Genomic DNA, 24,887 nt, shown 5'->3' with positions numbered 1-24,887 from the left:
CATAAGGTAAGGAATTAGTTGTGATTTACTTTTTCATAATGGCAGGATGTGTTTGTGATTTACTTTATCATAATCTAAGAGTTTGGGTTTTAATGTAGTGTTTTACAGGGCAGTGTAACCTAGTAAAAAAAACTAGTTTGGTATTATTGTAGTGTATTACAGGGCAATGTAACCTTGGAAAAAAACTACCTTTTCTTATAGAACAAATTACGCTCTCTTCGAAAATGACACTCGTTCCCGTCGCAAATGAATAGTTTCAGAAATGTTTTCCTGTAATAAATAACGTGATTTGACCGAATTTCAACTTCGTTTCAACCGCAAACAAACAACCACCAGCTCAACTAACTTTAAGTAGCCTAACTTGTTGCTGTTGTTACGACTGAAATGAAGGTGAAAACATTAAATCAAGTTATTTTCTACAGGAAAACATATTTTGTTAAAATGTTTAAATATATGGTCTTGTTATATATTTGTGTAAATGTTTGAATATAATGACTTGTTCAATTTCCTTGTCACTTCACTCATCAATGATGTATGTACTGCGAACGCTTACATTAGCAATGTTACGCAACGTTACCAATGCTACACTGCCATTGCTAACGTTAGCAATGCTACGATAATATTAGTATGTGTATTTTTAAAGCATTTCTCCATATACCATTTACACTATATAAAAAGGTACAAAAGGGTACAGAACCTAACAAACCCACCTAACCTAACCTAACCTAACCTAGAAGTTCCCAGGTCACAACCCCCAGCAGGGGCAAGCCCCCTGACCCCCTTCCCAGGTCACAACCTCTATCCAATGTTTTACCTGCAAATATGTAAAATTAAAGAAATTAATGACGTACTTTTATGATCGACAACGAAACTTGTGGGTCACCTGGGTGTTGACTGTGAGTCGGTGACGTCTTAGCTTCTTTGTCCAAGTTTAGTACTGCACTTGGAACTGTAAACGTTGGGCTATTACATTACGAGATTTAAGAAAATTATCAACATTGGAATTCACTGAAATACTTTCAAGTATGGATTATTGCAGACGTTACAAGTTTCTAAAACTTCCATCATAAAATCCGCAAAAAGACGTCACTTGAACTAACAAAGACTTGACTTGGTTAAAGGTTTCCACGGAAAAGGGTTTTTTTTTGGGGGGGGGGTGTTAGGGAAATATTAACCCCCCTGTGCAAACTTTCCATACTTATGGGTTTGTGATTGGTTAACGGAAAAGCAACAGTGTCTAGAGAGTAAACATGAATGAACCAGAATGGGAAACTTGTCCAGAGCAAGTATTTATGTGAAAACTGGGCATGAGAAGGTAATAACAAAATGTATAAAAGTAATATAGCAAGATAAAATAGAGTGTATGATAAATATTTAATGGGAATATAAAATGAGGTGATTTTTTAAGGTATTGGATAATAAAACTAGTAATACTGGGGTCAAACGTAACATGTAAACGAGGGTATTACATAAAAGGGAAGGTATAGTTGTACTGGATCAAGTCATATACTTGAATAAAGCGGGTGAAGTCGAGTGAAGTCCAATAGTTAAATTTGACGGCTAGAGAAGAAGAAATCCTATTGGTGGATGAGGAGGCTATGTGCAGGGAGGAGGGGTTTTTGCGCAGAAGGTCGAAACCTGCCATGTACAAACGAATGAATGAGAGCAACTACAACCTACAAGTAGAATGACAAAAAATAAATGAAAACACTGCTAATGTTACCATGTTACACAAAAACATTGCCAATGTTAGATTTTGCAGCTCAATATCATCGATTTTTTTTTCATGATACATAGCCTTTGCAACGGCGCCTCCAAAGTTTATCCTCTTATACTATTTTGTCTTTTCCTCCGTTTATTATACATCCAATTAGGTAATGTATAGAGAAAAAAGGCTTGTTTTACCATTATATACCGTTTCCCCTGTATGTTTTCCCCACCCAAAACCCCGAGCTCCCACTGGGGGTCCCCTATTATCGTAGAATATAGATATATATATTTTTAAACATCTTACCTGGTAGTTATATATATAGCTTAGTCCCCTGACGTCACGGCAGAATTTCAAAACTCGCGGCAATCGTCGATTGGTTAGCCAGGTGTACCACCTGTGTGCCCTCTACCCAGGTACCTGGAACCATTCCAGCTATTCCTCAGATCTTCCTTGCTGCCTCACCGGTGACATTGTTGGAATTTCGCTTGCTGTAGCCTGTGTTATTTGCAGTTATTTTGGTGAAGTACACTTTGGCTGTGGCTTTCGCTCGTTTTGGATTTGGTTTTTGGTATTTTCTAGGCCTTGATTAGATTTTTTTGTTTTGTCCCTTGCTTGTTTTGATCTCTCTCAATTTTTCCATAATGTCTGACTCCTCTTAGAATATTAGGTGTGAGAGGTTGTAAGACCTAGCACCTGGGTTGCTAAAGCCTCTTTAAATCCCCACTCCATTTGTGTGAAATGCAAATGTAAATGCTGCGAGTTGGATGATCATTGTGATGAATGTGTAATTTTTACTGATGAGTGGTTGGAGTATGACCGCTACACTCGTAAGCTTGAAAGGGATAGGATGAGGAGAAGTAAAAGTACAGTATGTCTCGTTCTTCTAGGGATATTTCCTCTCCCCGTGTTAACAATCCTACTGATCCTTCCCCTGTATTGGTAGTTCCAGATCCCACTACTGTTAAATCTAATGAGCCAACTCTTAAGGACATGTTGGTGGCCATTCAAGCCCTTGGTGGAAGAGTGGAGTCGCTTGCAGCAGATATGACTAAATTCTGGTCCGATGTGAAGGAGTCAAAAAGTGCAAGTGTCTGTGCTAAAATCAGTGCAGTGGAGGGTGCAGCTGCTCGGACCTGTTGTTCTCCTAGCCCTAGACCTCTTCCAAGCTCCCCAACCCCTGGGAGAAGGAATGTCGACAGGCAAAGGGAGACGAGGGGCGTTGGCTCCCGATCAGTCATCCCCTCGAGCGCACCTGTTGACGATTCCTAGGACGCTCGCTCTCGCCATGGGAAAGGCGAGGTAAAAGTGTTGTCTTCTTCGTCGGATGACGCAGCGCCCCGACGGGGCTGGCGACTTACATCGAAACCTCTCGAGGAAAATTTCCACTGTTGAGCAGCGTTGTGTTATGACGCCTCAGACGCCAGGTTGCAGCCTTTGGAGCAGTCCGGAGCGTTTTCCTTCCTGCTCCGAGGTAAGCTCTCCTGCTAAGCGGCCATGTACTTCAGTAGGAGACAAAAGGAAGTTGGAAGATGTCAGGCTGCCATCCCCATAGGTAGGAAATAAACAGTTATCGGAGGCTTGCATAACTTCTGTACATGCCCCTCCTCCCCCTTCGGATTGGTATTAGTCTCTTGAACGTTCTGCAGTTAGTTGAGGAAGCAGCATCTCCTCTTTGTCTACGGCAGCAAGTTGCCCCGAACTTAGCGTGCTTCAAAATATGCAGCAAAATCTCTCCTCCCTCATGAAGGTCTGGCAGCCCACAGACAAGAAAAGTTGCTCGCCAAGACACAGAGCGTCGAGAATCTTCACGCCTTGACGTCAAGTGTTGGAAAGCCAAGTGTCGAGAGGGTCATGACACCGAGCGTCCAGAGGTTGAACATCATGCCAAGCGTCGGGAGGCTGGAAGTCATGACACCGAGCGTCAAGAACTTGGACGTCGGGACTCCGAGCGTCAAAACCTCGGACGTCATGAAACTGAACGTCGAGAACGCGGATGTTATGGCTCCGAGCGTCAAGGTTTGGAACACCGGACGCCATGATGCCAGAAGTCATAAGGAGGATTTGACGTTGAGGAAACAGGACATCTACTTCGATAAGAGATCTGTCAGAAGAAGGGAACGATGACACTTGCCTTTCCCCTAGTTATTCCTTAGAGAAGGTGTCTGACGAAGAGGACCCGAAGAACCACCATTCGTCGGCTGACTTGAAAAGACTCGTTAGAGGTTTTTCTGAAGTTTTCCCTAAAAACTTTGTTCCTGCTGCTCCTCGTTCCCTGCCTTCAGAATTTATGGTGTTGTCTCGCCCTTCTAAGAGAGCCTTAAAGGTGATGGGGGACTGGATGCAATCTAAGAAGGACCAGGGAAAGAATTTTTTCCTTTCCCTCGGCCAGATTAGCATCCAGATCGAGCGTTTTGTATGAGACTGGAGAAGCTCTTGTCCTGGGAGTCCCTGCCTCTGCCCAAGGGGACTTCTCGAGTCTGGTGAACGCCATGAGGAGAACTAAAGTGTTTTGGTCGACTTCTGAGTTGGATCACCTCAAAGGCATTTTCAGAGCCTTTGGGGTTTTTAATTTCCTCGACTGGACTCTAGGAGCCTTGGGGAAAAATGTGGATTCGTTGAAGGATGTGGACACAGGAGGTCTCGTCCCCATTATGTCTTGTATGGACAAGGCTTTGAGAGATGGGTCTAATGAGTTAGCGGCACATTTCTCGGCAGGTGTCCTTAAGAAAAGGGTCCAAATGTGCGCTTTTCTGGCGAATGGGGTTATGTCCATGCAGAAATCTGAATTACTTTATGCACCTCTTTCTTCGCTCCTTTTCCCGCAAAAACTGGTCAGAGAAGTCTCTTCCGCGTTAGGCTAAAAGGCCACACAGGACTTGGTGTCTAAGACAGCTAGGAAGGTTCTGCTTACATCCTTCTTGAGTCGTAAACCTGAGGAGGAAGCATCATCCCATCAGTTTTCTTAGCCCTTTCGGGGGGAAAACCTTCGGCAGAAGTAGTACCAGACCCGAGGGAAGGAGAGCGAAGAGGAGAGGCTCAAGACCAGGTCGAGGCAGGGTCTGACAGCATTCGCCTTCAGACACCGGTAGGAGCCAGACTAACCAACTTCTGGCAAGTATGGGAGAGGAGAGGAGCAGACCTTTGGTCCGTCTAGTTACTCGAAGGAGGGATACAAAATCTCTTCCTAGGAAAACCTCCTTTAGTAGTAACTCAGATAGATCTCTCGGCCAGATACAGAGAAGAATCAAAGATAGAGGCGATGCAACAACAAATGTTGCTCTTATTAGAAAGGAGGCAATAGAGAAGGTGTGAGATTTAAGGTCACCAGGATTTTACAATCGTTTGTTCCTGGTTCCTAAAACACTGGGTGATGGAGACCAGTCCTGGATGTGAGCGCGCTCAACGTCTTCTTACGGAAGTCAAAATTCACTATGGAAACAACAAAATCAGTCCTAGCAGCAGTCAAGAAGGACGACTGGATGGTCTCGTTAGACCTTCAGGATGTGTATTTCCACATCCCCATCCATCCGGACTTCAATAAATACCTGAGGTTCGTGTACAAGAGGAGGTATTCCAGTTTCGGGCATTTTGTTTCGGCCTAAGCACCGCGCCTCAAATCTTCACAAAGTTAATGTCCAATGTAGCGGGAATGCTGCATTCAAGAGGTATCAGAGCCTCTGTATCTGGACGACTGGCTCCTCAGAGCTCATTCCTACGATCGCTGCCTGGAGGTTCTGCCGATGACGTTGAATTTATCAGAGGAACTGGGTCTTCTGAAGAACAAGGACAAGTCGCAACTGACCCCATCCCAAGATATTCTGTTCTTGGGTATGTAGATTCAGAGTTGAGCTTTTCGGGCTTTTCCGTCTGCCTCAAGGACTGAACAAGCCCTGGTGAAACTTCAAAGCTTTCTAAGGAAGCGAAAATGTTCTGCAAGGGATTGGATGAGCCTACTGGGGATCTTTTCATTGTTGAAGCAGTTTGTCTCCCTGGGAAGACTGAATCTTTGCCCTCTTCAGTTCCACCTCAATCTACATTGGAACAAAGTGTATCCCCATTTCAGAGTCCACAAAGCAATGTCTTCAGTGGTGGAACAACCCTGTCAAGCTTTAAGAGGGTCTTTCTCTGGAACAGAGGAACCCAGACCTTGTGTTGTGTTCTGACGCCTCGGACTCGGGGTGGGGAGCAACACTGGGAAAGTTGGAGATCTCTGGTTCCTGGACAAAAGATCAGGAGATCCTCCATATAAATCAGAAGGAGCTGTTGGCAGCCCTGTTAGCCATCAAAGGATTCGAAGATTCAGTTATGAACAGGGTGGTACAGGTCAACTCCGACAATATTACGGCATTGGCCTACATAGACAAGCAAGGCGGAACCCACTCAAGGTCTCTTTACGAGACTGCGAGAGAGCTCCTTTACTGGTCAAGAGAAAGGAATGAGAGTCTAGTCACAAGATTTATTCAAGGGGAAAGGAATGTGATGGCAAAAAGGGTCAATTCTTGTCTACAGAATGGACGCTTCATCAGGAAGTCTGCAAAAACCTGTGGCAGACGTGGGGTCGTCCTTGCATAGACCTGTTTGCAACTACGAAAACGAAGAGGCTAGAGACTTGCTGTTCCCCAGTGCCAGATCCGGAAGCATTTCACATGACGCTTTCCTCATGAATTGGTCCCACCTAGACTGTAAGCTTTTCTACCATTCCAGATAGTACACAAGGTGATTCAAATACAGTATTTGTTGCACAAGGGCACCAGAATGATTCAAGTGGCCCCCTTTGGCCCACAAGAGAGGGGTTCACAGAAGTACTGGAATGGATTGGTGGACACACTGAGAAGCCTCCCTTTGAGAGTAGATCTTCTCAAACAACCCCACTTGGAAAGGTACCATCAAAACCTCCAAGCTCTACATCTAACTGCCTTCAGACTATCGAAAAACTCACGACAGCTAGAGGGTTTTCGAAGGAAGCAACTAGTGCAATTGCGAGAGCAAGGAGATCTTCCACCATCAAGGTTTACCAATCCAAGTGGGAGGTTTTTAGAGAATGGTGCAGAGACATCTGTTTCCTCTTCCAGTATCTGTGACAAAGATAGCCGACTTCCTTCTGTACCTTAGAAGGAGGCGTAAGTTTTCGACCTCGACCATCAAGGGATGCAGAAGCATGTTAGCGGCTGTTTAGACATAGGAATTTGGATTTGTCTAATGATAAAGATCTCCAGGACCTTCTCAGATCCTTTGAAACTACTAAGGAAGGACATCAGGAATCTCCAGCTTGGAATCTAGATATAGTCCTGAAGTTCGTAATGAGTAGCAGGTTCGAACCTTTGCATTCAGCCTCGTTGAAGGACCTCACGATAAAGACACACTTTTTAGTCAGTTTGGCGACAGCAAAAAGGGTCAGTGAAATTCATGCCTTCAACAAAAATGTAGGTTTTAGAGATAACAAGGCTATCTGCTCCTTACAGCTGGGTTTTCTGGCAAAGAACGAACGCCCTTCACAACCCTGGCCCAAGGCTTTTGTGATTCCGAACCTTTCGGATTTAGAGAGGAGTTAGAGAAGGTCATGTGTCCATTAAGAGCCCTGAAGTTCTACCTGGAGAGAACGAAAGATTTACGTAGTAAGATAAGCCTTCACTACGAATGTCAAAGAATGCACCATCCTTCATCAGGGAAGCTCATTCACATTGTAGTGAGGCGGACCTCAAGCTTTTGAAGGTTAGAGCAGTATCAACCTCTGTAGCCTTCGAACAGAATAGGTCCTTGCAGAGCATCATGGACATGATATTCTGGTGGAGTAAATTGGTGTTTGCCTCACACTATCTGAAACAAGTTCAGACTCTTTACGAGGACTGCTACACCCTGGGATCATTCATAGCAGCGAGTGCAGTAGTGGGTGAAGGATCTACCACTACATTCCCATAACTTAATCCCCTTTTTCTTCTCTTGGAACTGTTGTGTTTTTATGGTTGTTTGTGGAGATTGGACACAGTCTCCCACAATCATTGATTTGTAGTCAGGTTGTTAGCATGTTCCTTGGGAGCGCCCGGAACAAGGGTATTGGAGGAGGTCCTGTCACATAGAGGTTATACATCGGTTTTACAGCTCCCAGAGATCTTCAGCCCCCTGGGTGTATCGCTGGATCTCTTAAGGAAAGCGGACATAATGAGGCAGGAGTTCTTTTTAGTCAGCTTCCTTAACAGCTTGTTTGTTAACTCTTAGGAAAATTCCAAAAATGTTGGATGTCTCTGACTCTCCACCAAAGGTGTCAATCAGCTATATGTATAACTACCAGGTAAGTCAGATGTTTAAAAATGATATTTTCATAAAATAAATTTTTTAACATACTTACCTGCTACTGCTAGTTATATATAATTTAATTCCCACCCTCCTCCCTTCTAGAGACCAGGGTCATGGAAGATCTGCGGAGTAGTTGGAATGGTTCCAGGTACCCGGGTAGAGGGCACACAGGTGGTACACCTGGCTACCCAATCGGTGATTGCTGCTAGTTTTGTAATTTATTTTATGAAAATATCATTTCTGAAACTATTCATTTGCGACGGGAACGAGTGTCATTTTCTGAGAGCGGAATTTTTTCTGTAGAGTAGGTAGTTTTTTTCCTAGGTTACATTGCCCTGTGATACAGTGCAATGATACCAAAATTAGTTAGTGCTTTTTTTATGCACGTTGGAGGAGCTGGCCGCTCGTATACAAAGGCCTCGGCCAGTATCGATAGGCCCCTATCACTGGTAATCATAATGGACCTATCACTGGTTGTCACAAATGTTGACATGTGACCTGTGGTTTTGAATGACTGCATAGATATTGAAAAAAAATTAATTCCTACACTATTATTATTATTATTATTATTATTATTATTATTATTATTATTATTATTATTACTGCCCTAGTTGGAAAAGCAGGATGCTATAAGCCCATGGGCTCCAACAGGGAAAATAGCCCAGTGAGGATAGGGAACAAGGAAAAATAGAATATTTTGAGAACAGTAACATTAAAATAAATATCTCCTATATAAACATTAACAAAATAAGACAAAGCGAAGTACTGTAAGTTAGAATAGTCTGCCCAAGTGTACCTTCAAGTAAGAGAACGCTACTCCATGACAGTGGAGGACCATGGTACAGAGGCTATGGCACTACCCAAGAATAGAGAACAATGGAAAAAAATATTCTATAATATTGTATCTAATCCATTTCAGAATTCTGGAAATTTAGGAGTAAAAATATCTAATTTTCACTTTTTTAACTTTTCTCGACTAAAATACATCTCTGATTGTAAGACATTGAAATGATCTTTGCTACACATTGAGTTAGTATATAATTTGAACCCCATACATAGTATAATCAGAATCATGAATAATTTTGTATCTAACACATTTCAGAATTCTACAGATTGAGGGGTAAAAATGGGTAATGTTCACGTTTTTAACTTCTTGACTGAAATACATATCTGGTTGCCAGACATAGCAATAATTTTTGCAACACTTTTGAGTTAATAGAATCATGTATAATATTACTTAAGTTTCATTTCAGAATTCTGCAGAATTAGGGGTAAAAATGGGTAATTTTCCCAATTTTTACTTTTTCTCGAATAAAATAAATGTCTGGTTGCCAGACATAGCAAAATTTTTTGCAACACATTGAGTTGGTATAGAATTTGAACCACATACATAGTACAATCAGAATCATGAATAATATTGTATTTACCCCGAATTATTTCTGTGTGGCAACCATATATGTATTTTAGTCAAGAAAAGTAAAAATTGTGAAAATTACCCATTTTTACCCCTCAATCTACAGAATTCTGAAATGGTTTAGATACAATATTATACAAGATTCTGATTATACTATGGATGTGATGTGGTTCAAATTCTATACCAACTCATTGTGTCACAGAAATTATATCTGTCTGGCAGCCAGATATGCATTTTGGTCGAGAAAATATAAAAACGTGGAAATTACCCATTTTTACCCCTCAATCTGCTGAATTCTGAAATCGTTGTCGACGATTCAAACTTTGAAGTCTTCTGTGGTACCACCAAGTCGTTCTACAGTACAGCATCGCTTGACCTGCCACGAATCAAAGTTGTAATAAAATATAACAAAAGAGAAAGTGACAAGATATATTTGATTCCACTTAGCAGCCGTCATTCAACATACATTATACTATATGGTATATTGAATAGGTTATAACATGTTCAAGTTTGAGCTAATGGAAATTTTCCTATCGTCATTTTCTTTTACCCTTCCATGAAGGTTTTAAATTTTATTGTAGAAAAACCAGTTAGAAATTCCATCTAAAGTCATTGTCTTTTATGTTACTTATCTGAATCTGGTTGTTGGTGTCTCATCCAAGGAGCATTAGAAACTCATCGAAGTATGCGATACAAAATTTTTCATACTGAATTTTTATTATTGTTTAACTGTATAGCATCCTTATCAGTGCTGTATTGTATACAATATGTACATTAATGTCAATGTACCATAATTTTTACTTGGTAAGTGGCATCTTATGGAATGAGAATGTCAGAATGAAAATCAACGTTTGTCTTAGTTTTCAGTGATTTCATGTATCCTCTATCTCTCTGTATACAGATTTGGAAATTTATAGCAACGAAACCAAGTTTTCTAGAAGAGAGTGGGTGAGGTCATCTGCAAATACCAGCGCTCGGGTACCAGGAGCAATGACAGTGTTCCAGTTATCGGGGAAGTGATGATCCTGGTACTTGGTAAGATTGCATTTTTCATTTCCTACTTTGCATGATGTTGTAATCAGGATTACTTAGCTGTGTAACTTTCTAAGCGATAGGAGGATTGTGTTATGGTTAAGGATTTTGACAAATAGAATTCATGGCATGTAATTTATTTTTGAAAAAGCAATTGTCATGCTAAGTGACTCAGGTCTTTAGACTGTTATTCCATAATTGTTTATCTGTAGTTAATTACCCTAGACTTAATGTGCTGTAGTTTGAAGATTTGTTAAAGTATAAAAATTAGAGCTAGCCCATTTTATGTCAAGTACATTTACGAAAATGTGGTCTTTTCAAGATATTCATTACATGTACTATTCACTTTGTTGCAGATCAAGAGAGGGTAACCTTTGTTAGCTCAAATATGGATCCAGATGGCAAGGACATAGAATTGGAAGAACATACACACTTTTATCTGAAGTGCACTGTTTCCGGTATTCCAACACCACAAATTATGTGGTTCAAGGTATTAACACATACATTGTTTTATTGAACAGTATTATTTTTCAATTCCCTATTATTTAGCATTGGTTCCTACCCATATACAAATTTTTCATCCTTGAGAAATCTTCGACAAGGTAGTTAACGAAAGGTGGGTAAACCAGGCGAGTAGTCCTGGCCACCTGTCTTTCAAAGACTCCATTTTTGTTTTCAGATCTGCTGTTGTGACCTATCCAAATCTTATGATTCTTTTTCTTTGCAGAAAAGGAAATTCTTCAAGGATTTAACTTATCATACATGTGAGAGAAAGGGTGGTCGCTGGAACTGATATATGGCAAGACCAGTTGTAGACCCATACTGTTTGCAGTCATCCTCTTCTGCCAATTACAGATGGTGGCATCCCACTTAGTGGCAGGCTTATGCTTTTAAGATGAAGGCTAAGTCCTCTCTAGGGTCAGAATTGACAATATCCAAGATGCCAAAAAAACTTTTTGGCTTTTTTCTTTCCTCATTGAGTCGACTGCTGCTAATTCGTCTCCACAATGGGGCTCAATACTTCAGTGTTCTAGAAGTTTTATTCCAGCTGTGTTCAAGTTGTGGAATGATCTTCCTAATCAGGGAGTTGAATCGGTAGAACTTCAGAAGTTCAAACTTGCTGTAATGTTTTCGTGTTGAACAGGCTGACATGAGTTTTTTTTTTAAGTTTATTATGAAATATCTTTTTATGTTACTATTTTTAAAATATTTTATTTTCATTGTTCATTATTTTTCATATCTACTTATTTCCTTATTCCCTTTTCTTCACTGGGCTGTTTTTCCCTGTTGGAGCCGTTGGGCTTATAGCATCTTGCTTTTCCAAGTAGGGTTGTAGCTTAGCAACTAATGATATTAATACACTCCTGGCTCAGTCTGAGGAGTACGCAGCAAGATTGGCCAGAACAAGGATATGAATCAGTGAGTTTTTCAGTCTTTATTGGTGTGTGGAGTTTGCCAGTGATCACCATACCTCAGCAGGCACTGGAGTATCTGTTGCTGTGCAGATTTCTGTCGCTGAGTTTGACTAAGCCTTCCTCAGGTCTTGTATGTAGGCCTTCGATATTTTTTATTTTTGAGCTAAGGCTACCAGTATCCTTGGTGCCAGTAACTCCAGTTATTGTGGATGTGATGCTAGTGCCAGCTGTGATGATTCCCACAGTGAGCCTGAAGCCAAAAAAGACTGTTATGAGAGGCTCCCACAACTGTGGTTCTGTTTGTGGCTGTGCTGGTGCCAAAAGAGCTAGAGAAGGCTTCAGCACCTGTAATGGAGACATCAGAGCTTGAAGTTGTGCATAAGATAGCCCCAATCATAGTAAAACCAGTGGGAGTAGCCCTGGTGCCTATCGCCCATGCATATTGTTTCTTTGCCATGTACACCTTTGCCCACCACCCCTGTGCATGTGACCCCAAGGCCTGTGGTTCCCTCCCTCGCGGTGGCTGTGACCCCGTGTCTGTGTTGCAAGTGCCACTGAGTTTACCTGCCTCTTCCTCTGTGACAGTATTCCCTAGTATCATGGTTCCTGTTGGAGCATCCCATTTGGTTTCTCTCCTTGGGGGAGCTTTTATGTTGATGGTCTCTTGGATCTCTACTTATCTGCTTGCAGAACCTGAAAGGAAGGCTAGTAAGAAGAAATGGGTTTATTCCTCCTCATTCTCTTCCAGTATAGATTTTGACAATTCTTCTAACAAGAACCAAAAGTCCAGGAAAGCCAGTCATAGTCGCAAGGAAAGGCCTCTTTACACCACCTTTCTTTGGGAGTTTGGTGGACACCCAAGCTGTCCCCAGGCCTGTGCTATAGCCACCTTGGGTATATGCACAGTGCTTTGACCATGACCCCAGTACCCAGGTGGGATAGATGTGCACAGAGGTAGATCCATGTACACCTATCCTCCATGTATTGTATGTGTTTGGGCACCCTCCTTCATCTTTCTTACCTTAACAGGAGCTTTTTCTATATTGAATGGGGTACTGTTTTATCCCATAGGGAAAAGATGGTACCTTTCGAGGTCAGCAAGCAAGCAGCCAACAACTGTTCCCCCATGCTTCAGCTCTGACTCATCACCGTGATCAACAGAATAACAAGTAGGCCTATATGGCTCTTCTGTCTGTGCCTTGAGCAGTGCTATAGGTCTTAATTCCCCTGAAACAATACTAATAGGAAAAATATATAGTGTTTGTATAGAAATAATAATAGTAGAGGGAATATAAATATGGAGGTTTGTATAGAAATATTACTACTAAAGGTAATATAAATATAGTGGTTTGTAGAGACATAATACTAGGGGAGAGAATTTAGATATTTAAATATATTGGTTTGTATAGAAATAATACTGGTAGAGAGAATTTAAATATATGGGTTGTATAGAAATAATACTAGTAGAGAATATTTAAATACAGTGGTTTTTATAGAAATAATACTGGTTGGGAGAATATGAATAAAGAGGTTTCTATAGAAATAATACTAGAGAGAATTTATACATAAAAGTTTGTATAGAAATAATACTAGTAGAGAGAATTTAAATATAGAGGTTTGTAAATAAATAATACTAGTAAAATTTAAATATAGAGGTTTATATAGAAATAATACTAGTAGAGAATTTAAATATAGAGGATTGTATAGAAATAATACTAGTAGAGAGAATTTAAATACATAGGTTTTTATAGAAATAACGTTAGTAGAGAGAATTTAAATATAGAGGATTGTATAGAAATAATACTAGTAGAGAGAATTTAATTATAGAGGTTTGTATAGAAATAACACTAGTAGAGAATTTAAATATGAAGGTTTGTATAGAAATAATACTAGTAGAGAAAATTTAAATATAGAGGTTTGTATAGAAATAATACTAGTAGAGAATTTAAATATGAAGGTTTGTATAGAAATAATAATAGTAGAATTTAAATGTAGAGGTTTCTAAAGAAATAATACTACTAGAGAATTTAGATATAGAGGTTTGTATAGAAATAACTAGTAGAGAGAATTTAAATAGAGGTTTGTATAGAAATAATTCTTGTAGAGAGAATTTAAATAGAGGTTTGTATATAAATAATACTAGTAGAGAATTTAAATATGAAAGTTTGTATGGAAATATTAGTAGAGAGAATTAAATTATGTTTGTATAGAAATAATACTAGTATAGAATATAAACAGTGGTTTGTATAGAAATGATACTAATAGAGAGAATTTAATTATATTTGCTTGTATAGAAATTATACTACGAGAGGGAATATAGATATATAATTGTTTATATAGAAATATTAATAGTGGGAATATGAATAGTGGTTTGTACAGAAATACTAGTAGGGGGAATATAAACATGTTTTGTATAGAAGTATTACTAGTAGGTGGAATGTAAATATATAGTAGTTTATATAGGAAGTATTTATTTTAATGTTGTTCCTAAAATATTTTATTTTTCCTGATGTTTCCTTTGCTTATTGGGCTATTTTTTCCTGTTGGAGCCCCACGCTTATAGGATTCTGCTTTTTCAACTAAGGTTGTAGCCTAGGAAGTAATAATAATAATTTATATATTATCACTTACTAGTCAATAACCCTAGTCAGAAAAGCAAGATGCTAAAAGGCCAGTGGCTCCAACAGGGGAAATGGCCCAGCTAGGAATGGAAACAGTAGGGAAAAAATATATTTTAGGAGTAACATTAAAATAAAAATCTCCCATTTAAACTATACAAACTTAAACAAAACAAGTAGAAGATAAATGAAAATATAGTGTGGCCTAGTGTACCGTCAAGCAAGAGAACACTACCCCAAGACAGTGGAAGACCATGGTACAGAGGATATGGCACTACCCAAGACTGGAGAACAATGTTTTGATTTTGGAGTGTCCATCTCCTAGAAGAGCCACTTACCATAGCTATAGAGTAGAAATATTTGGGGTATGTAAATGAAAGTTAGTATAGAAATAATACCATTATCAGTATATAAACCTAATTTAGTATAGAAATACTAGTAGCGGAATGTAAATAAAGCGATTTGTATAAAGGTAATACTAGTAAGGGAAGTTCTTACAAAAGAATACTCCTTTTATATTAATTATTTTAACATTCTTAATTTTTTTCTCCAATAGTTTAACCATCAGCTATCTTATGCTTTCTTGTGCAGCTATCTTATCCTTTCTTGTGTTTCAGGTTAACAGTCAAAGGACTGTCCTGCCCATCTGCCTAGCATCATCTGGTTTTTGCTACTATCATGGATGGACCTCTTCTCCAATCAACCAGATTAGTACTGCATGTACAGTAGCCCTACAGCCCTCATGCAAGTCTAATTCCCTATCAGAGAGGTTTGTAATAGAGGCTTGTGAAATATTCTAGTCACCCAAAGAGAAGCCTTGTAAATGAGAAAAAACACTCCCAGATGGATTCTGTTGCAAACTGTGTTTTTCCTAGACTTTTCAGTGCTTGGGTACATAGTGTGTAAAGGAAAGGAGGTTAGCACAATGAAATGTGTTTTAAATTTAACTGTGTGGTTGAGCAGCTGGTGTTACAGCTGTTGCCAAGAACAAGGAAAGAATTTAGACTAAGAATTTGAGGCAGGTATTAAAATAGCGAATGAGGACGAGAAGCTGGTGGGGAAGATAAGGGATGGATAAGAGGAGGTGGAATAAAAATTTGATATGGTGAGTATATGTTACACAGTTCAGATTTTTGAATTGGCATGTATGAACACCTGGTTATTCCTAAGTGGATACAAACTTGATATGGATTACTCCTTGTCGTTTTCTGTACGACCAGACAATAAAATAAAAAATTTTAAATATAAATTGTTCTGTAACTGACATACAAATCACGCTATTTAATAGGGGTTATTACTTTCGGCGTAGCTGAAATGACAAGCCATTAGAATTTTAATTAGGGTTTACTACCCCACCGCTAGTTACGAGGGGGGGGAATAGATGTGCGCAGTGGTAGATCCATGTACACCTATCGTTCATGTATTGTATGTGTTTGGGCACCCTCCTTCATCTTTCTTACCTTTACAGGAGCTTTTTCTATCTTTTGAATGGGGTACTGTTTTATCCCATAGGGAAAAGATGGTACCTTTGGAGGTCAGCAAGCAAGCAGCCAACATCTGTTCCCCCATACTTCAGCTCTTACTCATCACCGTGATCAGCAGAATAAACAAGTATATGGCTCTTCTGTCTCTGCCTTGATCAGTGCTATAGGTCTTAATTCCCCTGAAACAATACTAATAGGGAAAATATATAGTGGTTTGTATAGAAATAATACTACTACAGGTAATATAAATATAGTGGTTTGTATAGAAATAATATTACTAGAGGTAATATGAATATAGTGGTTTGTAGAAACATTATACTAGGAGAGAATATAAATATGGAGGTTGTATAGACAAAATGCTAGTAGGTGGAGTATAAATAAAGTGGTTTGTAAAGCTAATTTAGTATAGAAATACAAGTAGCGGAATGTAAATAAAGCGATTTGTATAAATGTAATACTAGTAAGGGAAGTTCTTACAAAAGAATACTCCTTTTACATTAATTATTTTAACTTAATTTTTTTCTCCAATAGTTTAACCATCAGCTATCTTATTCTTTCTTGTGCAGCTATCTTATCCTTTCTTGTGTTTCAGGTTAACAGTCAAGGGACTGTCCTGCCCATCTGCCTAGCATCATCTGGTTTTTGCTACTATCATGGATGGACCTCCTCTCCAATCAACTAGATCAGTACAGCATGTAGCCCTACAGCCCTCATGCAAGTCTAATTCCCTATCAGAGAGGTTTGTAATAGAGGCTTGTGAAATATTCTATAGTCGCCCAAACGGAACGCCCCCTATTTTGGAGCTAGAGGTGCCTTGTAAAAAAGAAAAAACGCTCCCAGATAGATTCTGTTGCAAACTCTGTTTTTCCTAGGCTTTTCAGTGCTTGGGTACATAGTGTGTAAAGGAAAGGAGGTTAGCACAATGGAATGTGTTTTAAATTTAACTCTGTGTGGTTGAGCAACTGGTGTTACAGCGGTTGCCAAGAACAAGGAAAGAATTTAGACTTAAGAATTTGAGGCAGGTATTAAAATAGCGAATGAGGAGGAGAAGCTGGTCATAGGAGCAGACATGAGTGGCAGTGGGGGGAAGATAAGGGATGGATAAGAGGAGGTGGAATAAAAATTTAATATGGTGAGTATATATTAGACACAGTTCAGATTTTTGAATTGGCATGTATGAACACCTGGTTATTCCTAAGTGGATACAAACTTGATATGGATTACTCCTTGTCGTTTTCTGTACGACCAGACAATAAAATGAAAACTTTTAAATATAAAATGTTCCGTAACTGACATACAAACCACGCTATTTAATAGGGGTTATTACTTTCGGCGTAGCTGAAATGACAAGACATTAAAATTTTAACGAGGGTTTACTACCCCACCGCTAGTTACGAGGGGCGGAATAGATGTGCGCAGTGGTAGATCCACGTACACCTATCGTCCATGTATTGTATGTGTTTGGGCACCCTCCTTCATCTTTCTTACCTTTACAGGAGCTTTTTCTATCTTTTGAATGAGGCACTGTTTTATCCCATAGGGAAAAGATGGTACCTTTCGAGGTCAGCAAGCAAGCAGCCAACAACTGTTCCCCCATGAATCAGCTCTTACTCTTCACCGTGATCAGCAGAATAACAAGTATATGGCTCTTCTGTCTCTGCCTTGATCAGTGCTATAGGTCTTAATTCCCCTGAAACAATACTCGTCGTCAGCGCCCACTCGTGTCCGAGTATTGGGTTGGCCATCTGCCTCCTATCTATGGGGTGGGTGCTTATGTCTGATGTGGCTGTTAAGTCCTAGTCTGTGGTGGAAGAGTCGCGGACAGTTCACAAGGGAGGGTAGGTGGTGGGTGGGGCGGTTCTAATCACTCTCTCCTCCTCCTCCTCCTAGCCTCCTCATTTTGTCTCCTCCTCTCCTCCTCTCCTATAAGTCCACGGTGCCATGGTGTACTGTACTCCTCCAGGTTTTCCTGTCCCTGGCAGTTTCTTCCCATTAGGAAGGATCGATGTCAGTTAGAGCCAGGGTGCGCTTTAGTTGATCTTTATAGCGCATTTTTGGGCCTCCTCGTGGTCTGATGCCCTGGGTCAGTTCTCCGTAGAATATTTTCTTTGGGAGCCTAGATGGATCCATCCTATGCACTTGTCCTATCCAGCGGAGGCGGTTGTGGATGATGGTGGCCTCCACGCTGGTCAGCGAGGCACGTTCTAAGACTTCAATGTTGGTGGTGTGGCTCTCCCAGGGGATTTTCAAGATCTGCCTGTTTCATTTGTTGGAAGCGTTCTAGGTTTTTAATATCGTTTCTATATAGCGTCCATGTTTCACATGCATACAGGAGCATGGAGAGGACTACTGCCCTGAACACCATTATTTTGGTGGTCTTTGTCAGTGCGTGGTTGTTAAATACGCGGCAGTTGAGTCGGCCAAAGGTGGAGTGAGCTGCCCTGATCCTGTTCTCCACGTCCTTTTTGCTTGTGGGAGCTGATGTTAGGATGCTCCCTAGGTAGGAGAACTGGTCCACCTGTTCTAACGGTTGGTCATTCACTGTGGTATTGAAATTTGGGAGCATCAGGCCTGGTGGATGTTGGACAAGGGTTTTGGTTTTATCTGTGTTGACTTGCATCCCAAAACGTTCGTAGGCAGAGTTGTATGAATCAGCTAACGACTGCAGGTCCTCTGCTATCTGACCTGGGGTGGCATTGTCGTCAGCATACTGCAGTTGTCACACTTCACAAAAAGTGGTCTTGGTTCTGGCGAGGTTGAAAGCGCCTCCATCCATGCGGAAACGTAGGTCGACTGAGGGTGTGTCTGGGGGAATCTCGTTGAGCATTGCTGCGGTGTATAGTGAGAAACACGTTGGGGCCAGAACACAGCCCTGCTTCAGGTCGCCGTTGATGGGGAATGGGTCTGAAAGAGAGTTCTGGTGGCACACTCTCCCAACCATTCCGTCATGGTGGGCACGCACCAGCTTGACAAAATCGGGTGGGCAGCCATATTTTTTGAGGACAGCCCACATGGCAGGTCGAGGTACTTTGTCGAAGGCCTTTTTCAAATCCCAGAAGATGAACATTATGGGCTGTTGTTCGAGGCTCTTCTCTTGTAGTTGTGAAACAATACTAGAGGAAAATATATAGTGGTTTGTATAGAAATAATACTACTAGAGATAATATAAATATAGTGGTTTGTATAGAAATAATACTACTAGAGGTAATATAAATATAGTGGTTTGTATAGAAATAATACTACTAGAGGTAATGTAAATATAGTGGTTTGTATAGAAATAATACTAGTAGAGGTAATATAAATATAGTGGTTTGTAGAGACAATACTAGGAGAGAGAATATAAATATAGTGGTTTGTATAGAAAAAATGCTAGTAGGTGGAGTATAAATAGAGTGGTTTGTATAGTTGTAAAGAAATAATTCTAGTAGGGTAAATAAAAATATATTAGTTTATTATAGAAATAATACGAATAGAGGGAATTTAAATATAGTGGTTTGTATAGAAATACTAGTATAAAATGAACAGTGTTTTGTATAGAAATGATACTAATAGAGAGAATTTAAATATAAAGGGTTGTATAGAAATATTAGTAGATAGAATTTAAATATATTTGTTTGTATAGAAATTATACTACGAGAGGGAATATAGATAATTATTTATATAGAAATATTAATAGTGGGAATATGAATAGTGGTTTGTACAGAAATACTAGTAGGGGGAATATAAACATGTTTTGTATAGAAGTATTACTAGTAGGTGGAATGTAAATATATAGTAGTTTATATAGGAAGTATTTATTTTAATGTCAAAATATTTTTTTTTTCCTGATGTTTCCTTTGCTTATTGGGCTATTTTTTCTGTCGGAGCCCCAGGGCTTATAGCATTCTGCTTTTTCAACTAAGGTTGTAGCCTAGGAAGTGATGATAATTTATATATTATCACTTGCTAGTCAATAACCCTAGTGAGAAAAGCAAGATGCTAAAAGGCCAGTGGCTCCAACAAGGGAAATAGCCCAGTGAGGAATGGAAACAGTAGGGAAAAAAATATATTTTAGGCGTAACATTAAAATAAATATTTCCCATATAAACTATACAAACTTTAACAAAACAAGTGGAAGATAAAGGATAATATAGTGTGGCCTAGTGTACGTCAAGCAAGAGAACACTACCCCAAGACAGTGGAAGACCATGGTACAGATGATATGGCACTACCCAAGACAGGAGAACAATGTTTTGATTTTGGAGTGTCCTCCTCCTAGAAGAGCCACTTAACATAGCTAAAGAGTAGAAATAATTGGGGTATGTAAATCTAAGTTAGTATAGAAATAATACTATTATCAGTATGTAAACCTAATTTATTATAGAAATATTAGGAGGGGAATGTAAATAAAGCGATTTTTATAAATGTAATACTAGTAAGGGAAGTTCTTACAAAAGAATACTCCTTTTACATTAATTATTTGAACATTTTTAATTTTTTTTCTCCAATAGTTTAACCATCAGCTATCTTATTGTTTCTTGTGCAGATATCCTATCCTTTCTTGTGTTTCAGGTTAACAGTCAAGGGACTGTCCTGCCCATCTGCCTAGCATCATCTGATGTTTGATACTATCATGGATGGACCTCTTCTCCAATCAACCAGATCAATACAGCATGTAGCCCTACAGCCCTCATGCAAGTCTAATTCCCTATCAGAGAGGTTTGTAATAGAGGCTTTGAAATATTCTATAGTCGCCCAAAGGGAACGCCCCCTATTTTGGAACTAGAGAAGCCTTGTAAAAGAAAAAAAACACTCCCAGATGGATTCTGTTGCAAGCTCTGTTTTTCCTAGGCTTTCAGTGCTTGGGGACAGTGTGTAAAGGAAAGGAAGATAGCACAATCAAATGTTTTAAATTTAACTCTCGTGTGTACGAGCAGCTGGTGTTAAAGCTGTTGCCAAGAACAAGGAAAGAATCTAGACTAAGAATTTGAGGCAGGTATTAGAATAGCGAATGAGGAGAAGCTGGTCATAGGAGCAGACATGAGTGGCAGTGGGGGGGAGATAAGGGATAGATAAGAGGAGGTGGAATAAAAATTTAATATGGTGAGTATATATTAGAGATAGTTCAGATTTTCGAATTGGCATGTATGAACACCTGGTTATTCCTAAGTGGATACAAACTTGATATGGATTACTCCTTGTCGTTTTCTGTACGACCAGACAATAAAATAAAAAATTTTAAATATAAATTGTTCCGTAACTGACATACAAACCACGCTATTTTATAGGGGTTATTACTTTCGGTGTAGCTGAAATGACAAGCCATTAAAATTTTAACGAGGGTTTACTACCCCACCACGAGTTAGGCGGGGTGGGGTGATAGATGTACACAGTGGTAGATCCATGTACACCTATCGTCCGTGTATTGTATGTGTTTGGGCACCCTCCTTCATCTTTCTTACCTTAACAGGAGGTTTTTCTATCTTTTGAATGGGGTACTGTTTTATCCCATAGGGAAAAGATGGTACCTTTCGAGGTCAGCAAGCAAGCAGCCAACAACTGTTCCCCCATGCTTCAGCTCTTACTCTTCACCGTGATCAGCAGAATAAGTATATGGCTCTTCTGTCTCTGCCTTGATCAGTGCTATTGGTATTAATTCCCCTCGAAACAATACTAATAGGGAAAATATATAGTGGTTTGTATAGAAATAATACTACTAGAGGTAATATAAATATAGTGGTTTGTAGAGACATAATACTAGGAGAGAGAATATGAATATGGAGGTTTGTATAGAAATAATGCTAGTAGGGGGAGTATAAATATAGTGGTTTGTATAGAAATAATACTAGGAGAGAAAATATGCATATAGTGGTTGTAAAGAAATAATTCTAGTATGGTAAATGAAAATATACATACGGTACATACATACATATACCAAAGGCACTTCCCCCAATTTTGGGGGGTAGCCGACATCAACAAGAAAAAAAACAAAAAAGGGGACCTCTACTCTCTACGTTCCTCCAGCCTAATCGGGGAATTTAAATATATTGGTTGAATAGAAATAATACTAGTATAAAATATAAACAGTGGTTTGTATAGAAATGATGCTAATAGAGAATTTAAATATAAAGGTTTGTATAGAAATATTAGGTGATAGAATTTAAATATATTTGTTTTTATAGAAATAATACTACGAGAGGGAATATAGATAATTATTTATATAGAAATATTACTAATGGGAATTTGAATAGTGGTTTGTACAGAAATACTAGTAGGGGGAATATAAACATGGTTTGTATAGATGTATTACTAGTAGGTGGAATGTAAATATATAGTTTATATAGGAAGTATTTATTTTAATGTTAGAATATTTTATTTTTCCTGATGTTTCCTTTGCTTATTGGGCTATTTTTCCTGTTGGAGCCCCAGGGCTTATAGCATTCTGCTTATTCTACTAAGGTTGTAGCCTAGGAAGTAATAATAATAATTTCTGGGCTCAGACCTGTGCTGCCCAGTGAAATGCTCCTTTTACATCATTTCTAAGGTAAAAAATTGCTATGAATTTACCAGAGAAAAAATAGTCTAGGAATGCTAGGTTGAACCCAGCTCGCTCACCTATAAGGTGTTGGTATAATTAACTGGGGCGTGATAATTGATCACAACCAGAGGTCTCGCACCATTTAGATATCTCCTCTCAATATCCCTGTACAGCGAGGTGCCGTTCAAGACCTAGCACTGATCTCTACTACCAAGAATTCAACCCACGCTAATGACGACACTGCTTTTATAGCACTTGCTTTAAGCGGTTCACTTTTTTTTTGGTGTGTGCTTTTTCCCGGATTTACCCAGGATTTATATCATGATGTCGGAATCTGTCACTCCGTCAAAGTTTAAGTACCAGATCTATGAGTTTTGAGTTTTTGGAGGTAGCCTTGCCCTTAGTTATTTTTTCACAGTTTTTAATTTTCACTGTTCGCGGCTCCGCTTCGGGACCGCCATGGCGGCTGGCTACCTCCTCTATCTCTCTCTCTCTCTCGTTCTTAATGCTTTACAATTAGTCTTCCTTACTGAATTTTTTTGTTTTGAACCTTTCTGAGTAATTCACGGTTCATACCCCGTGTTATTTTATTTTGTTATGGTATTTCAATATCCTGTTTATTACGATACAGTTATGGTACTACGGCATCCTCTAGCTTTATCGCCCTTACGGCTTAAGAATGTTTTACCCACAGCTATAACAGTGTAGTTTAAGCTCCCGGAACCCCCGGGCTCCTCTAGCTTTATCGCCCTTACGGATTAAGAATGTTTTACCCATTGCTATAACAGTGTAGTTTAAGCTCCCGGAGCCCCCGGGCTCCCCTTGCTTACCTACGGGATACTTATGTATCTTTATTTTACAGACGGTACGCTGTGCGATGACAGCTTGTTCGGCGGCCCTTCACCAACCCTGTGGCCACGACGTTTGTCGGTCACACGCCCACTGTGCTATCCTCGTGGATGGATTGGCCGTCTGGCACCCGGACAATTGTGTCGTTTGCTATAAGCTGGCTTCCACGCTCACCTCAGACTCAGTAAGTGGAATTACGGTTAATCTTAGACTTACATTGTCTTAACCCCTGTCATTTTTGGTGGCCTTATTTTGCAAAGATATTCATAAACTTTCTTATTTTATTTCTCTTGTGGAAACCGCTTACCTTCAGTAATAATCTATTCTCTTTCAGAGCTCCCAGCCGGCTAAGACCTCAACCCTGGCGACCCTCAAGGTCTGGATCGGCGGGTTCGCCCGCAATGTAAAGGCGAAACAGCCTTACATTCTCTCGGAGGAATGGTGTTCCCTCATCTACCCCAATGCCAAGACATCGGCTGCAGTCCCCAAGGATGTGGCGGACCCCATTATTGAGAAGATAGTCCCTGCTCTTAGCCCTGGGCCAGGAGGAGACGGGCGGGACTATTACTGAAGACGTCGCTACCCTCAACTTAGATATAGAACCAATGGCTCTTGACGAACCAAACGTAGGTAGTGGGGTGGGTGAGGCAGGTGGGTCCCGGGCTAAGATTCCTCTCCTTAGCCCGACCTTTTCTTCTACTAATTCAGCTCATTCTTCTTTTCAGGGCTTCCTGGGGACCTCCGGGGCTGATTTCAAGCCCCGCCCAGTTACCCCGAAGGTTAAGGCTCACCGTAAGCCTTTTTTCAAGACTCTTAAGTCTTCAAAACCCCCGAAGTCGGTCAAGACTTCATCCGCTAGAGACCCCCAAGACTCCACCGCCGCATCTTCGGCCCCTCAGGGTCCGGTAGCCCCGGCGGAACCCTTCGACCCGAAAGCCTTTTCTAAGGAACTTCTTTCCCAGATCGGGTCCATGATATCATCCCTCACTGAGAGGATCTCCAACAATGAGAGCCTGGTGCAAGGCCTCATGCAATCGGGGCTGCCACAACAGCAGCAATATCCCATCCCCGACGCTTCCAAGCTCCCACCATTCACCAAAAACAACCCCTGGAAGATGGCTCTGCATTCTCCCTTTACAGATGGCATGCTCACCATTGAGGGTTTTGGCACCCGGCCTGTCGAGGACTATGAGTTCTACCCGCCGGGACTCCAGTTCCCCTTCCCCGGCTTCGCCCGTATGACCGAAGAGGCTCTGATCCGCTTGGATGAAGTCCCTAGGGAGACGGTCATCTATCCCAAGGAACAGGCCCAGTCTACCTTGGTCCAGGCATTAAACGAGTGGGATTGTGTGAATACAATGCTCACGCCCCACAAGAGTTCTTATACCATGTTTGTGGTTGATGAACAAACCCCTACTCCATGCGTCACTAAGATCATGGAAATTGCTTATCAGTCCGCCAAGGAAGAAAAGCCTCTGCCTCAGCTCCGGGAGACAGACTTCCCTCCTCTTTCCAGGTGACCACTAGTGCTGGCGTAACACCCCGGCCACCTT

At 40.3% G+C, this 24,887-nt stretch overlaps 1 protein-coding gene across 3 annotated transcripts in view; it reads left to right on the top strand.

The window, feature by feature from the left end:
* LOC137621100 (uncharacterized) overlaps window positions 1-24,887 on the top strand; it is an 87,797-nt gene that overhangs the window by 222 nt on the left and 62,688 nt on the right. For 2 of the 3 annotated variants that reach the window (XM_068351536.1, XM_068351534.1), the window contains exons 1-3: window positions 1-6; window positions 10,321-10,454; window positions 10,808-10,941. The exon at window positions 1-6 is cut by the window's left edge. In XM_068351536.1, coding sequence (XP_068207637.1) covers window positions 10,439-10,454; window positions 10,808-10,941 — 150 coding nt within the window. In that variant the 5' untranslated portion in view covers window positions 1-6; window positions 10,321-10,438. Of the gene's footprint in view, window positions 7-10,320; window positions 10,455-10,807; window positions 10,942-15,101; window positions 15,457-24,887 lie in introns of those variants that run through there. The other variant, XM_068351535.1, reaches the window with a different exon arrangement.

Source organism: Palaemon carinicauda, chromosome 27 (genome assembly GCF_036898095.1).
Source record: "Palaemon carinicauda isolate YSFRI2023 chromosome 27, ASM3689809v2, whole genome shotgun sequence".
Lineage (NCBI taxonomy): Eukaryota > Metazoa > Arthropoda > Malacostraca > Decapoda > Palaemonidae > Palaemon > Palaemon carinicauda.
Note: the sequence above shows the minus strand (reverse complement) of the source record. Positions and strands in the feature narration are given on the sequence as shown.